This window comes from Salvelinus alpinus, chromosome 36 (assembly GCF_045679555.1).
Source record: "Salvelinus alpinus chromosome 36, SLU_Salpinus.1, whole genome shotgun sequence".
NCBI classification, from domain to species: Eukaryota; Metazoa; Chordata; class Actinopteri; order Salmoniformes; family Salmonidae; genus Salvelinus; species Salvelinus alpinus.
This window is the reverse complement of record NC_092121.1, coordinates 13,983,674-13,996,016: the sequence shown is the minus strand read 5'-3', so window position 1 is coordinate 13,996,016 and position 12,343 is coordinate 13,983,674. Positions and strand designations below refer to the sequence as shown.

Genomic DNA, 12,343 nt, shown 5'->3' with positions numbered 1-12,343 from the left:
GTTATAACATGGCAATAAAGAAGAGAGAGAAAAGAGGGACCCGTTTAATGTTTTAAGTGGGATGCTGCAGTTTTGCACATTGTTATTTATTTTTCTTTGACATGGTGCAATATTATTTTGTTCAGATTGTATTCGTTTTGAATTGTTAGATTTATATGCACTTTGTTTATATACATTAAAAAGTGTTTAAAAAAATTAATAGCATTTTCATAACAAACCAATGCATTTTTAAATACATTGTGGTTAAGGTAGAGTATGATTTCATTTAATAATTTAATTAGAATTGTTTTAACACCAATCAGTCAAACTATCGCAAACTGTTCGACTTGTAAAAAATAAAATAAAAATTAATAGCCGTTTGGGAGCCAAAAGAGCCGGCTCTTTGTGGTGAGCTAAGCCGAACGGCTCACTGAAAAGAGACAGAATGCCCATCACTATTCTGTATAAGCACTTTGCGACATCTGCTGACCTAAAAATGGCTTTATAAATACATTTGATTTGATCATTTGATCATGAAAGGCCTATATGATATACTGTATGTGGCTATAACTGTACAGTACACTTATCTGCTTACTGATGGTCACTCATTATTACCTGCACAACACACCTGCTTGTCGCATAAAGTGTTTTCTCAGAACTGGCCAAAGATAAGTTTCATTTCACCATCATTGCCACTCCTAAATCCTCTGTTATCCCGTTTTCTGAGTTATACTGCCCCCCCACCCTTCACTCAACAACCTAATCCAATCAAATGATTCATTCGGATTGAGGGGTTGGATTTAAACCAGACGAAATCCCACAACACATTGTTTTCTTCACACACGTCTGAAATTTAAGAACGGGTTGGTGTTGCAGTTACATTCTGCAGTGTGAAGAGACTGATCTGCACGTAAATAATCCAGGTAGGTTCTAAATGCATGCGTTACATTTCCCTCACTGTAGTTCGAGGTAGAAGATCAAACACGAGCTGTTACAAAATGTTCGTAATGAAGTATTTACCTTGCAATTATTCAACCCTGTCTATGATACTGTATAGTTAACTAAATACTTCCACCAACCCTCGTATGGGGTCAATTTCACGCCCTATGTATTGAATTCAAAATCAAAATAAATCGGGAACATGAAAAATAAACCTGAGAATATAAACATTATATTTGAGGACAGGTGAAATAATGGATGTTGAAATAAAAACAACAACAATTGAAAGCAAAATGTAGACAATTGTAAACAAAAATAAGACATCAAAAGCAAAACCCTAAAACTGGTAAGCAAATAATTTAAAAGCGAGAGTAAAACTTTGACAAATGATTAACAAAAATATTTGAAAACGAATGCAAAAATCATTTTAGGTTAAACTTTCCTAGCAACCAATCCTATTGAATACATTTTTTCCTACGCTCTTGCCTGCATGTACTACCTTTTGGTTACGCTACTCGTATCTTTGCTTTCACAGCCATGCTTTTCGATTGCGAGTTTTTGCATTATTTTTCCGTGAAGGGCGGGGTTTAGGAGAAGGCGTAGACAATGAGGTAGACAATGACGGTTCGTTTTAACCCAATCAATGAACATGATAGACATGCTTTTATATTGCCTACTTAGGTAGACGGTCTGACGTAACTTCGTTTTAGCTAACGTACTTCAATTGTCACGGGTCAATAATGTACGGATATTGGAAGCATGTCTATTAATGACAAACTATCTAACTACTTAGGTAAACATATGAATTATCTGTTGCACAACGTTTAGCGCAGGTGTTGGTAACTGCGACGAACGTTGTGCAACAGGTAACACGGAACCTAAACCGGCTGCGCGCGTGCGCCATCGTGCATACATTTATTTTGCCCCCACACACCAAACGCGATCACGACACGCAGGTTAAAATATCAAAACAAACTCTGAACCAATGACATTAATTTGGGGACAGGTCGAAAGGCATTAAACATGTATGGCAATTTAGCTAGTTAGCTTGCACTTGCTAGCTAACGTTCATTTGTCCTATTTAGCTAGCTTGCTGTTGCTAGCTAATTTGTCCTGGGATATAAACATTGAGTTGTTATTTTACCTGAAATGCACAAGGACCTCTACTCCGACAATTAATCCACACAAAACGGCCAACCGAATCGCTTCTAGTCATCTCTCCTCCTTCCAGGCTCCTCTCCTCCTTCCAGGCTGTTTAAATTCAACTTTATTTTTCATGTTCGCGGTTTATTTTATTTTGAATTCAATACATATGGTGTGAAATTGACCCCATACCCTCGATACAGTCTATTACCCATCACCGCACTTTTTTCACACACATTGTAAACATCTAAATGTTTACAATATCTTCCATTCTTTTCCCAGGACACCATACTGTATTTCTGACTTCCTGAGTGTAGCGTGTTAGCAAACTTTTGATCATGGCACTGGATGGATGTGGCCAGCTGTGCAAGTGTATCCTCATCCTTTTCAACATCCTTTTTGCCGTAAGTATCCGTAATCTAAATAAACTGTAGTCCTAGTGGTAACAAATTGGTATCTGGTGTGTATGAGAAAGAGAAGGGTGCTGGTGTAAAATGTGAATAGTTCAAAGGGCATTGTATATTTATCTTTGATCAACCTAGGCAGCATTTGCCATTTACTGATTTTGAAATAAGCTTTACTTAAAGTCAAATAGCTAAATCTCTAAATCTCAAAAAGCTGCATGTATTGTCTGTCTGAATAAACCCCTTTCCCATCAAAGTATCAGCTCATGTCTATTGCTCACAGTTGTCCACTTCAAATCAAATAGGATTTGTCACATGTGCCGAATATAACTGGTGTAGACTTTACTGTGGAATGCTTGCTTATGAGCCCTTCCCAGCGATGCAGATTTTTAAAAGAACAATACAAATAAAATAGTAACACAAGAAATAAAATACAGGAGAATAGAGCTACAGACAGGGAGTACAAAATCAATGTGCAGCTATATACAGAGAGTACCACATCAATTTGCAGCTATATACAGGGAGTACCACATCAATGTGCAGCTATATACAGGGAGTACCACATCAATGTGCAGAGGTACGAGGTATTTGAGGTAGATATGTACATGAAGGCAGGGTAAAGTGACTAGGCTTCAGGATAGATAATGATAAAAGGTAAAATAAAGTAACAGCAGCAAATTGTGTGTAATGTGGATGTAGGTCTGTGTTTCGGTATGCGTGTGTGTTCATGCGTATGTAGTGTACGCACACATCAGTTCTCCTTCATTAATGGAAATGAACAAGACATTTTGTTTCAACATGTTGGCGTTCATCCACACAACCGCTTAGGTGACCCTTCTGATCGGGCTTTTATATCCAATCAATGTAATAAGAATACAAAAGAAGCAACAAAACAACATTTACCTTGCTGCTGAAAAGCAGGCCTAAATCATTGAAATATGAGCCGACAGTTGCAAAACCACAGACTTACTGCATGATTGGGGTGTGGTTAGTCCACTAACTGATAATCGAAGCAGGGGAATTCCCATTTTAATGAATCAAAAGTAAGACACGAAATCAAAAACAAACTTAAATAGCAGAGTAGAATCACAAGTGTGCTGTTTAATTCGTTGAACTAGTTTAATCCTGCCCACTGTCTGAGGAAGCTATTCTTTTCAGTATTTATTCTGTGCTTTGAAAGGAATGCCTCTTGAAACATTTTCTTAATGTCTTGTTTATCTAGCTTTCCCAAACTAGACTATTTATTTATAGTCCTTTTTTTCTAAACAGTGCTGCACCTCACATTACATGATGACATTACTGTCATCATGTTACCAATCATCATTTTCGGATGAAAACCTTCTCCAAAACAAACTTTTCAGGAAATGAAAGAAAACGTCCATATTTTCCCATTAAAAAAGATACAATTATGAAACTTCAGAAGCTATTTTGAATACATTTCTTGGTCCTAGAGTCATGAAATGTTCACAGTACATTGAGGGGAGTTACTGCTTCCAATATACAGTACAAGTCGAAAGTTTGGACACACGTACTCATTCAAGGGCTTTTATTTTTACTATTTTCTAAACTCAGCAAAAAAAGAAACGACCTCACTGTCAACTGTGTTTTATTTTCAGCAAACTTAACATGTGTAAATATTTGTATGAACATAACAAGATTCAACAACTGAGACAAACTGAACAAGTTCCACAGACATGTGACAAATGGAATAATGTGTCAAAATCAAAAGTAACAATCAGTATCTGGTGTGGCCACCAGTTGCATTAAGTACCGCAGTGCATCTCCTCCGCATGGACTGCACCAGATTTGCCAGTTCTTGCTGTGAGATGTTACCCCACTCTTCCACCAAGGCACCTGCAAGTTCCCAGGCGTGCTCAATGGGATTGTGATCCGGGCTCTTCGCTGGCCATGGCAGAACACTGACATTCCTGTCTTGCAGGAAATCACGCACAGAACGAGCAGTATGGCTGGTGGCATTGTCATGCTGGAGGGTCATGTCAGGATGAGCCTGCAGAAAGGGTACCACATGAGGGAGGAGGATGTCTTCCCTGTAACGCACAGCGTTGAGATGGCCTGCAATGACAACAAGCTCAGTCCGATGATGCTGTGACACACCGCCACAGACCATGAAAGACCCTCCACCTCCAAATCAATCCCGCTCCAGAGTACAGGCCTCGGTGTAACGCTCATTCCTTCGACGATAAATGAGAATTTGACCATCACCCCTGGTGAGACAAAACCGCGACTCATCAGAGAAGAACACTTTTTGCCAGTCCTGTCTGGTCCAGCACCGGTGGGTTTGTGCCCATAGACGATGTTTTGCCAGTGATGTCTGGTGAGGACCTGCCATACAACAGGCCTACAAGCCCTCAGTCCAGCCTCTGTCTATTGCGGACAGTCTGAGCACTGATGGAGGGATTGTGCGTTCCTGGTGTAACTCGGGCAGTTGTTGCCATCCTGTACCTGTCCCGCACGTGTGATGTTCGGAGGTACCGATCCTGTGCAGGTGTTGTTACACGTGGTCTGCCACTGCGAGGACGAGTCTTAGGTGTCTTACAGTACGGACATTGCAATTTATTGCCCTGGCCACATCTGCAGTCCTCATGCCTCCTTGCAGCATGCCTAAGACGCATTCACGCTTTTGGTGCCTTCAGTAGAAAGGCCTCTTTAGTGTCCTAAGTTTTCATAACTGTGACCTTAATTGCCTACTGTCTGTAAGCTGTTAGTGTCTTAACGACCGTTCCACAGGTGCATGTTCATTGAACAAGCATGGGAAACAGTGTTTATTAAACCCTTTACAATTAAGATCTGTGAAGTTACTTGGATTTTTACAAATTATCTTTGAAAGACAGGGTCCTGAAAAAGGGACTTTCTTTTTTTGCTGAGTTTATATAGATAACGGGCTTTGTTGCCAAAATCCAGAAGTATCCCTTCACTACTAGAACATATTATACACTATATTTGTAACATCTTGTGTGAGACTGATCTTGAGGTGTGGTTGCACAACCGGTTTCATGCACAGTTTGTGGTTTCTTCTTCTGACAGCTGGTGGGTTTTGCAATGTTGGGGTTGGGCTTGTGGCTGAGGTTCAGCTCTGAGACCAGAGGATTTTTCAACGTAGACCTCAACACACAACAGTTTGTCATCGGTGAGCTCACAACACTGCTCTCTACAAACTTCATCCCCAAATGTTTAGGAAAGCTTTTTGCAGCTGTAAGCCATGGATAGACAGACTATAGAACTTTGTTTATTGATGACTTATAAACCACTTAAATCATTTATAAAGTAAACCTTTTTAAGTGTTACTGAAAAATAATTAGCATTGACAAATGGGCATCTCTTTCTCCCTCTCGTACTGTAGGTGTGTCAGTGTTGATTGCTTTAGGAGCAGTGATATTGCTCGTGGCTGTTTTCGGAGACTATGGAGCATGCAATGAGAATAGGACTGCATTGGGAGTGGTAAGCTACAACGAAAATAAAAACATCAATTTTCCATTAGTTACACTACACTGAAGTGGGGGTACAAAGTATTTGACAGCCCTGATTTAGAGGCTTGAGTGGGCAGAGGTAAGTAACCTGAGCTAATAACATACATTAGTTTCACTTCCTAATAAGAGTTCCTCACTAGAAAGTATCTCAACTTGTTCAGCCCAATATTTCACCCAAAGCCCATACCCACAAAGCACCAGTGGAAATCTAATATGTGACATGGAGTGTTTGAATTGTTGAGTGAACCTGCTGCTTTTTCCTGCCACAGAATTCTTAGGTTCTCCTTGCTGCACCTCTGCCCTCTCAAGGGCCTAGCAAGCACTTGTCATCAATCCCTCAACTGATCCGCTACCTCAAGAGCCATGGTGCACTTTGCAACCATAGAGGAGCACTGGGAATCTTGCCTCTGTCTGAGAAGGCCAGAGACTTTTAAGCTCCCATTTAACAAGAGCTTGAGATAGGAAATACTTGCTTCCTGTATGAAGCTTTGCTGCAGGACATGCCTTAGGCATACATTTTTGTGTATGACCAACTCAGTGGGTGACCCGTTTCCTGGTTCACCACCATTCCATGGGTATTGCGACAGGTTTCTAGTTCTTAGGGATAGTGTGTTCAAGGAAGAGGTCAAAGGGTCTAACAAAGTTCCTAGATTTGGAAAACACTTTCACAGCATGAAATAACACCTACGAAACACACTACAGTCCTAGATGTTAGAGAGAAACAGATGATGCAATTATGATTGCTTCATATCTCAGATTGACAAAGCAATGCACTTACTAATTTACAGCTATGATGAGCTGAAACTTGTTTTTGGCTACAGGTTCAAGGTAGAAATCAGACAGTGAATTATTTCTTGCTCAGAGTTTCTTGTTGCCATTTTGAGGCAGCGATTGCTTTCTCTGTGTGGTTTATTATTGGATGAATGACTGAGTGTGTCATACAGTATGATCGCTCTCACAATAAAATCAGCACTCATGTTGAGGAATGTTAGCGCTTCTATGCTTGAGTAGCTTGTGAAGATAGCCAGTGATTTACTTTAGAGGCACATAGTAACCTTCAGTTTCTCAGAAAGGTCATGGTCTTTTCTCATTGTTGCAACTTCAAATTCAACTTGATTTATTGTGCATACATTTAACGTCAACACAAATAAGAAATAAGTCAATTTAAAGGACAGTTTATACATATCCAGTGATACATATAACCACAGTGTGGTAATTCATACTGTATGTGTTCTGCTGTTTACCTGATTTGTTTACCTGCCCCTCCCAGTTTTCCTGCCTGCTGGCTATCCTGGCTGTATTAGAGATTGGAGCCGGTGTGTTCGCCTACATGAGAAGCGATGAGGTGAGAGAGAGAAGGGAAAGAGGAAGTGAGAGAATTATGAATGATAAACAACTTCAAGCCAAGGCTTCCCTTTCATGCAGATCACCAAACCCTGTGCTATTTCATTAAGTGGTAGTAGTCAACGATGTAACTCTACCTCATGTGTTGTCTTCTATTTTTGCTGTGCAGGTGGGAGAGCAGCTGGCAAAATTCTATATAACTGTGTACGCTCAGTATGTGAACAAAGGAGACCCTGGCTTGGCTGTTACCCTGTCCATGTTCCACAATGCGGTAAATATCAAACCTTTTCCCAAACTATTAATAGCATCACAGCTTTAGCTAGCTCTGATGGAGTGAAACGTGCCTAATTCAATCCACAGCTCTTTAACAATTGTACAACTATTGTAACAATTATGTACACATTCTGAATGGCACTTGCCTTCTCTCTCTCTCTCTCTCTCTCTCTCTCTAGTTGCACTGCTGTGGAATCATTGGTGCCTTGGACCTCTTGGTCAAAAAAACATGTCCGGATACCGGCTTTTTGGAGACCTTCACTCTCCCTGTGAGTGTGTTCATTATAGGCCAAATCCTATTAACTTAAAAAACATGTGCAACTTGAACTTCAATGTATTTCATGCATTGTTGTCCATCCAATGGATATTTGCGAGTAAATATAAGTTACAGGTGCAGAAGCTGCCCTGTGCCCATTTTCTCAAAGGCGCAGCATTTTTCGCTTATCCGTTCACAGCGTGCCTCTCCAGGTTGCTGTTGGAGAGACTCATTGCTGCGGCGCTCCACCAACGTTCCATCAAATCTAGCATAAATCATGTAGCAAATACAGGATATGGTAGAAAGAGTATGTGGCCTTTTTCTGTAGCCTACAGGCTGGAGATAATCTATAACAATGTAATGAGATGGACACTTTTACAACATGCAGATTTCTCCGATCAAAGAACCAAACCTAAAATGGCACCCAATCAGACGTGCTTACACGTTAACAACATATCCTAAAAACAGGACAGGTCAAAGTAAAATGCACAATCAGGCTAGTCACAACTGCTGTCCAGGAGTTGCACCTTCTGGGTTAAATTGTCATGATCAGTGGCTTCAAGTTTGTATCTGTAAATTTGTTGACGAGCTGATCATAGCGAAAAATGTAATACTTCTGCATTTCCTGCTGTGTAAACACATTGCAAATAGGCTCAGGATAACTCCTGATAATGTTGGATAGCTGATATTCAGAGTTTTTAATCGCCAAATTGATTAGTCACAGCCAATGCAACGTTTAACAAACGGTGGGCCTACCACATGGATGGACATTCATAAAATTCCATTGTGGGCTGACACAGTTGGGTACACCCCAGTAAGCACGGACCGACACCTTTTGGACATCATCCGGCATTCATTTCCACGTCCACAGATGTTGGTTCAGATTTGGTGCGACCTTGATTAATGTCCACGGACACTGATTTTTGGTCCAGTCCGAACCAAATTAGATTTCGTCTGGTGTGGACCGGCCTAGATTTGGTCCAAACATAGACGTCTATAAACGACATCTTTTCAACTTTCATTCAGAACCGAAAATAAAACTGATTTCAAAGTCCGGAAATTATGTATTTTTCAATGTGCCATAAAATACAGAACCTAAATTGAACATAATTTCTGGGAAAATACGTATTTTAGGCAGATTTTCAACGTCCTTTTGCTTACTGGGACCATTTTGTTTCATTTCGCCAGGACCGGCCCTTTACCGGTGCATAGTCGTTTCTCTTTTTTTTTTTACCCCTTTTTTCTCCCCAATTTCGTGGTATCCAATTGGTAGTAGTTAGTCTTGTCTCATCGCTGCAACTCCCGTACGGACTCGGGAGAGGCGAAGGGGGACAGGTTAGGGTCAGTCCTCCGAAACACAACCCAACTGCTTCTTGACACAACGCACATCCAACCCGGAAGCCAGCGCGTTGTCAGAGGAAACCCCATACACCTGGCGACCTGGTCAGCGTGCACAGCGCCCGGCCCACCACAGGAGTCACTAGTGCGCGATGAGACAAGGCTATCCCTGCCAGCCAAACCCTCCCTAACCCGGACGACGCTGGGCCAATTGTGCGTCGCCCCATGGGCCTCCCGGTCGCGGCCGGCTGCGACAGAGCCTGGGCTCGAACTCAGAATCTCTGGTGGCACAACTAGCACTGCGATGCAGTGCCTTAGACCACTGCGCCACCCGGGAGGCCCAATTCAGTCGTTTCTCATATTGACTATATAACTGACTATAATAAAAACATATGTAAAATAATCTGTCGACTGTGACAAATTACATTTGTTACTTTATTTATTCTACTACGGAGGCATCGAGGAGCCTGGCCTAGATTTCCATATCTCTCCTCTGTACTGAGCCCAAGGCCCTAACCTGTCCCGCTCTGGTGTCTCTGTCCCCCTGCAGGCCTGCCCCACAGTGATCGTCAACCTCTTTGAGTCCAAAGCGCCTCTGGTGATGGGCCTCTTCCTTGGGACTGCTGCTATGCTGGTAGGCAATACTACACACAGTTCAGTGGACAAATTTGTTAACCAGGGTAGACGTTGGTGCAGGGTTAGAAATGCACTGGTTAGAAGAGAGAGCCACAGACGGGTGTTACACATTGTTCCCGTGCTGAATGTGATGAAACTGATTGTCAGAGGAGAGTTGAAGCAAACCAACCCTCTGCTTCTCCTTAGTTATAAACCCATACCTTTGTCTGTTTCTCCCATCCTATACCATCCCTCCCCCTTCCTTTCCCTCTCTCCATCCTTTCAGATCTTGGCCCTGGTGTGCAGCTCCCTCCTCAGCAAAGAGATCCAGCGCTCCCAGTCCTCTCCTCCCCCCTACATCCTCCTCTCCTCTACTGTCCTCTCCCATCCTAACCAGGACCCTGTGGGCTTTACCCCGCTCCCCGTCATCATACCTGTGGCTGATGCACTGTAACTCCTTACCCCTCCATCTTTATTTACACCAGTGATCTATCATTCTTTCCTTGCACACTCACAGATCCTTTCTCTTTCCACTACTCAGTGAGGTCAATGTCTAGTCTCACTGCAAGCTATCCAACTTCTCCCATTAAATGTCTGGAATTAGTGTTTCTCGTCTTCAATTCACACTCTCTTGGTACATTTGCTTGTCTCAGAAGCAATATTTTAGGTGGGGATTTGCACTCATGAATCTCACCCTGTTACAGCATGTGGTCTAATCCTGAAGGTGATGGGGGATGATAGCTCCACCCTGCTCTCTTTATCTGATCCCATTCTGCTTAACCCTTTCCTCCCTGCATCCCCACCTTCTCCTGTTGCTCCTAGATCATGGGCCTAGTGTGCTGCAGCATCCTCATGAAACAGATCAAGATGAGTCACCTCTCTGCCCCCTGTACCACAGCCAGGCCGTGTACTGAGGGGACAGGACCACCACCATATTCAAACACAGTTTTCTCCAGTTGGAGACCAAACCAGATAGTTGTCATTCAGTGATCATCACCCCATCCTTTCACGTGATACTTCTGGAGAGGCGCCCAATAAAAACGGATGTCCTAATTAGCTTTCATTCATTTGCGTAGCTGGACAGGGCTCTAGATCATCTTGACATGCCATTAGCAGCGTTCAGAATGAGACCACACCATCCATTTAGATGACATATGAACATATTTGTTCAGTTGTCCAGCTATGTTCCACTGGATATCATAAGGTGAATGCACCAATTTGTAAGTCGCTCTGGATAAGAGCGTCTGCTAAATGACTTAAATGTAAATGTAAACAGGGCAGACAAGACACTGTTGCTCTGTAGCAGTTGTTTGTTCTGCCCCTCTTCCCACTGTAGTCCTTAATCTTCATTTTCTTTAAACTTTTTAATCACTTATCAAATGTTAGTGAATAGCTGCTCTTGCTGACATGAATGCTGCTTCCATGAACGGGATCATTTTATTAATATATTCAATGCTGTGTATGACTGAGGGCACTACTGTAATTAGAGAAGTGAAGCTGCTCATGCTTAAAAACAATTCGCTGTCCAACATGTTGACCTTTCCCTGTAATCACATCAATTTAGAATCATGTTTGTGTTGCAATATATATCAATGTACTGCTGACAGAATTAGCATCTTAAAATGAGTGATCTTAGAAAATGTATTTCTTAAGGTTATAATTTTTACAAGGATTTAACTGCGAACTGGATTGATCTGTAGTTGGTTGTCCATGCCAAATTGAGTACATTTATTAACAATGTAGTTAATTAACATCTTAATCAGTCTTTACAATACTAATCCCCCAACTCCAGCTCCCACTTGTACGATCTGAGATGATATGAAACACCTTTGATTTCTTCATTCCATGTTTGGATGTTGACGTTGGATGATATCATATACAAAGTTGAGTCAGGGATCCTTAAATATGGCTCTGGAATGTTCAAATTTGCTTGACTTATTCTATTACTTTGATGTCAACTGATTTTTATAAGCAAACTAATGTATGCAACTAAGATACATTTCCTTGTAATTTTGAGTCACTCAAACCTTATTGCTCTTGGGAATCATCTCCCTGAATGCCCTGTCAAGCAGCAGTTGTAATGGAGGCGGAGTGTGATAGAATAAACACTTCATATGGAGTGCCTTGATACACTAGCCAAAGTGTTGCCCAGTAAACGCAGGCCGTGTCAGGCAGGAGTAGGCCAAATGGTGTACCTAACCAGGTCAAGTGTCTTGTAGCGAGTCTTATTTTATAGGTCTTCATGAGAATTTCAATTTGAGAGAACTGCTTATGTTCTGTTGCAAGCTAATACTACTGACTGTGTAACGTATTTTCTATTTTTTATTTTATTTAACTAGGCAAGTCAGTTAATTAAGAACAAATTCTTATTTACAATGACGGCCTACCCCAGCCAAACCCTAACGACGCTGGGCCAATTGTGCGCCGCCCTATGGGACTCCCAATCACGGCCGGTTGTGATGGAATCGAACAAGGGTCTGTAGTGACACCTCTTGCACTGAGATTCTGCGCCACTCATGGCACCAAATGTGGAGCTTTTTGTTAAAATAAATAGTTTTTCCCCC

At 41.7% G+C, this 12,343-nt stretch overlaps 1 protein-coding gene across 2 annotated transcripts; it reads left to right on the top strand.

Moving 5' to 3' along the window:
• The first annotated feature begins 777 nt into the window (after positions 1 to 777).
• LOC139564764 (CD9 antigen-like) lies at positions 778 to 12,343 on the top strand. 2 transcript variants are annotated; one of them, XM_071384558.1, is made up of 9 exons: positions 778 to 902; positions 2,344 to 2,465; positions 5,511 to 5,613; positions 5,827 to 5,924; positions 7,224 to 7,298; positions 7,467 to 7,568; positions 7,750 to 7,839; positions 9,715 to 9,798; positions 10,602 to 12,343. In XM_071384558.1, exons 2-9 carry the CDS (start codon positions 2,400 to 2,402, stop codon positions 10,767 to 10,769), a joined length of 786 nt encoding a protein of 261 aa, XP_071240659.1. In that variant the 5' UTR covers positions 778 to 902; positions 2,344 to 2,399; the 3' UTR covers positions 10,770 to 12,343. The 2 variants fall into 2 exon arrangements, with proteins under 2 accessions (XP_071240659.1, XP_071240658.1); XM_071384557.1 differs by having other exon boundaries at positions 10,066 to 12,343.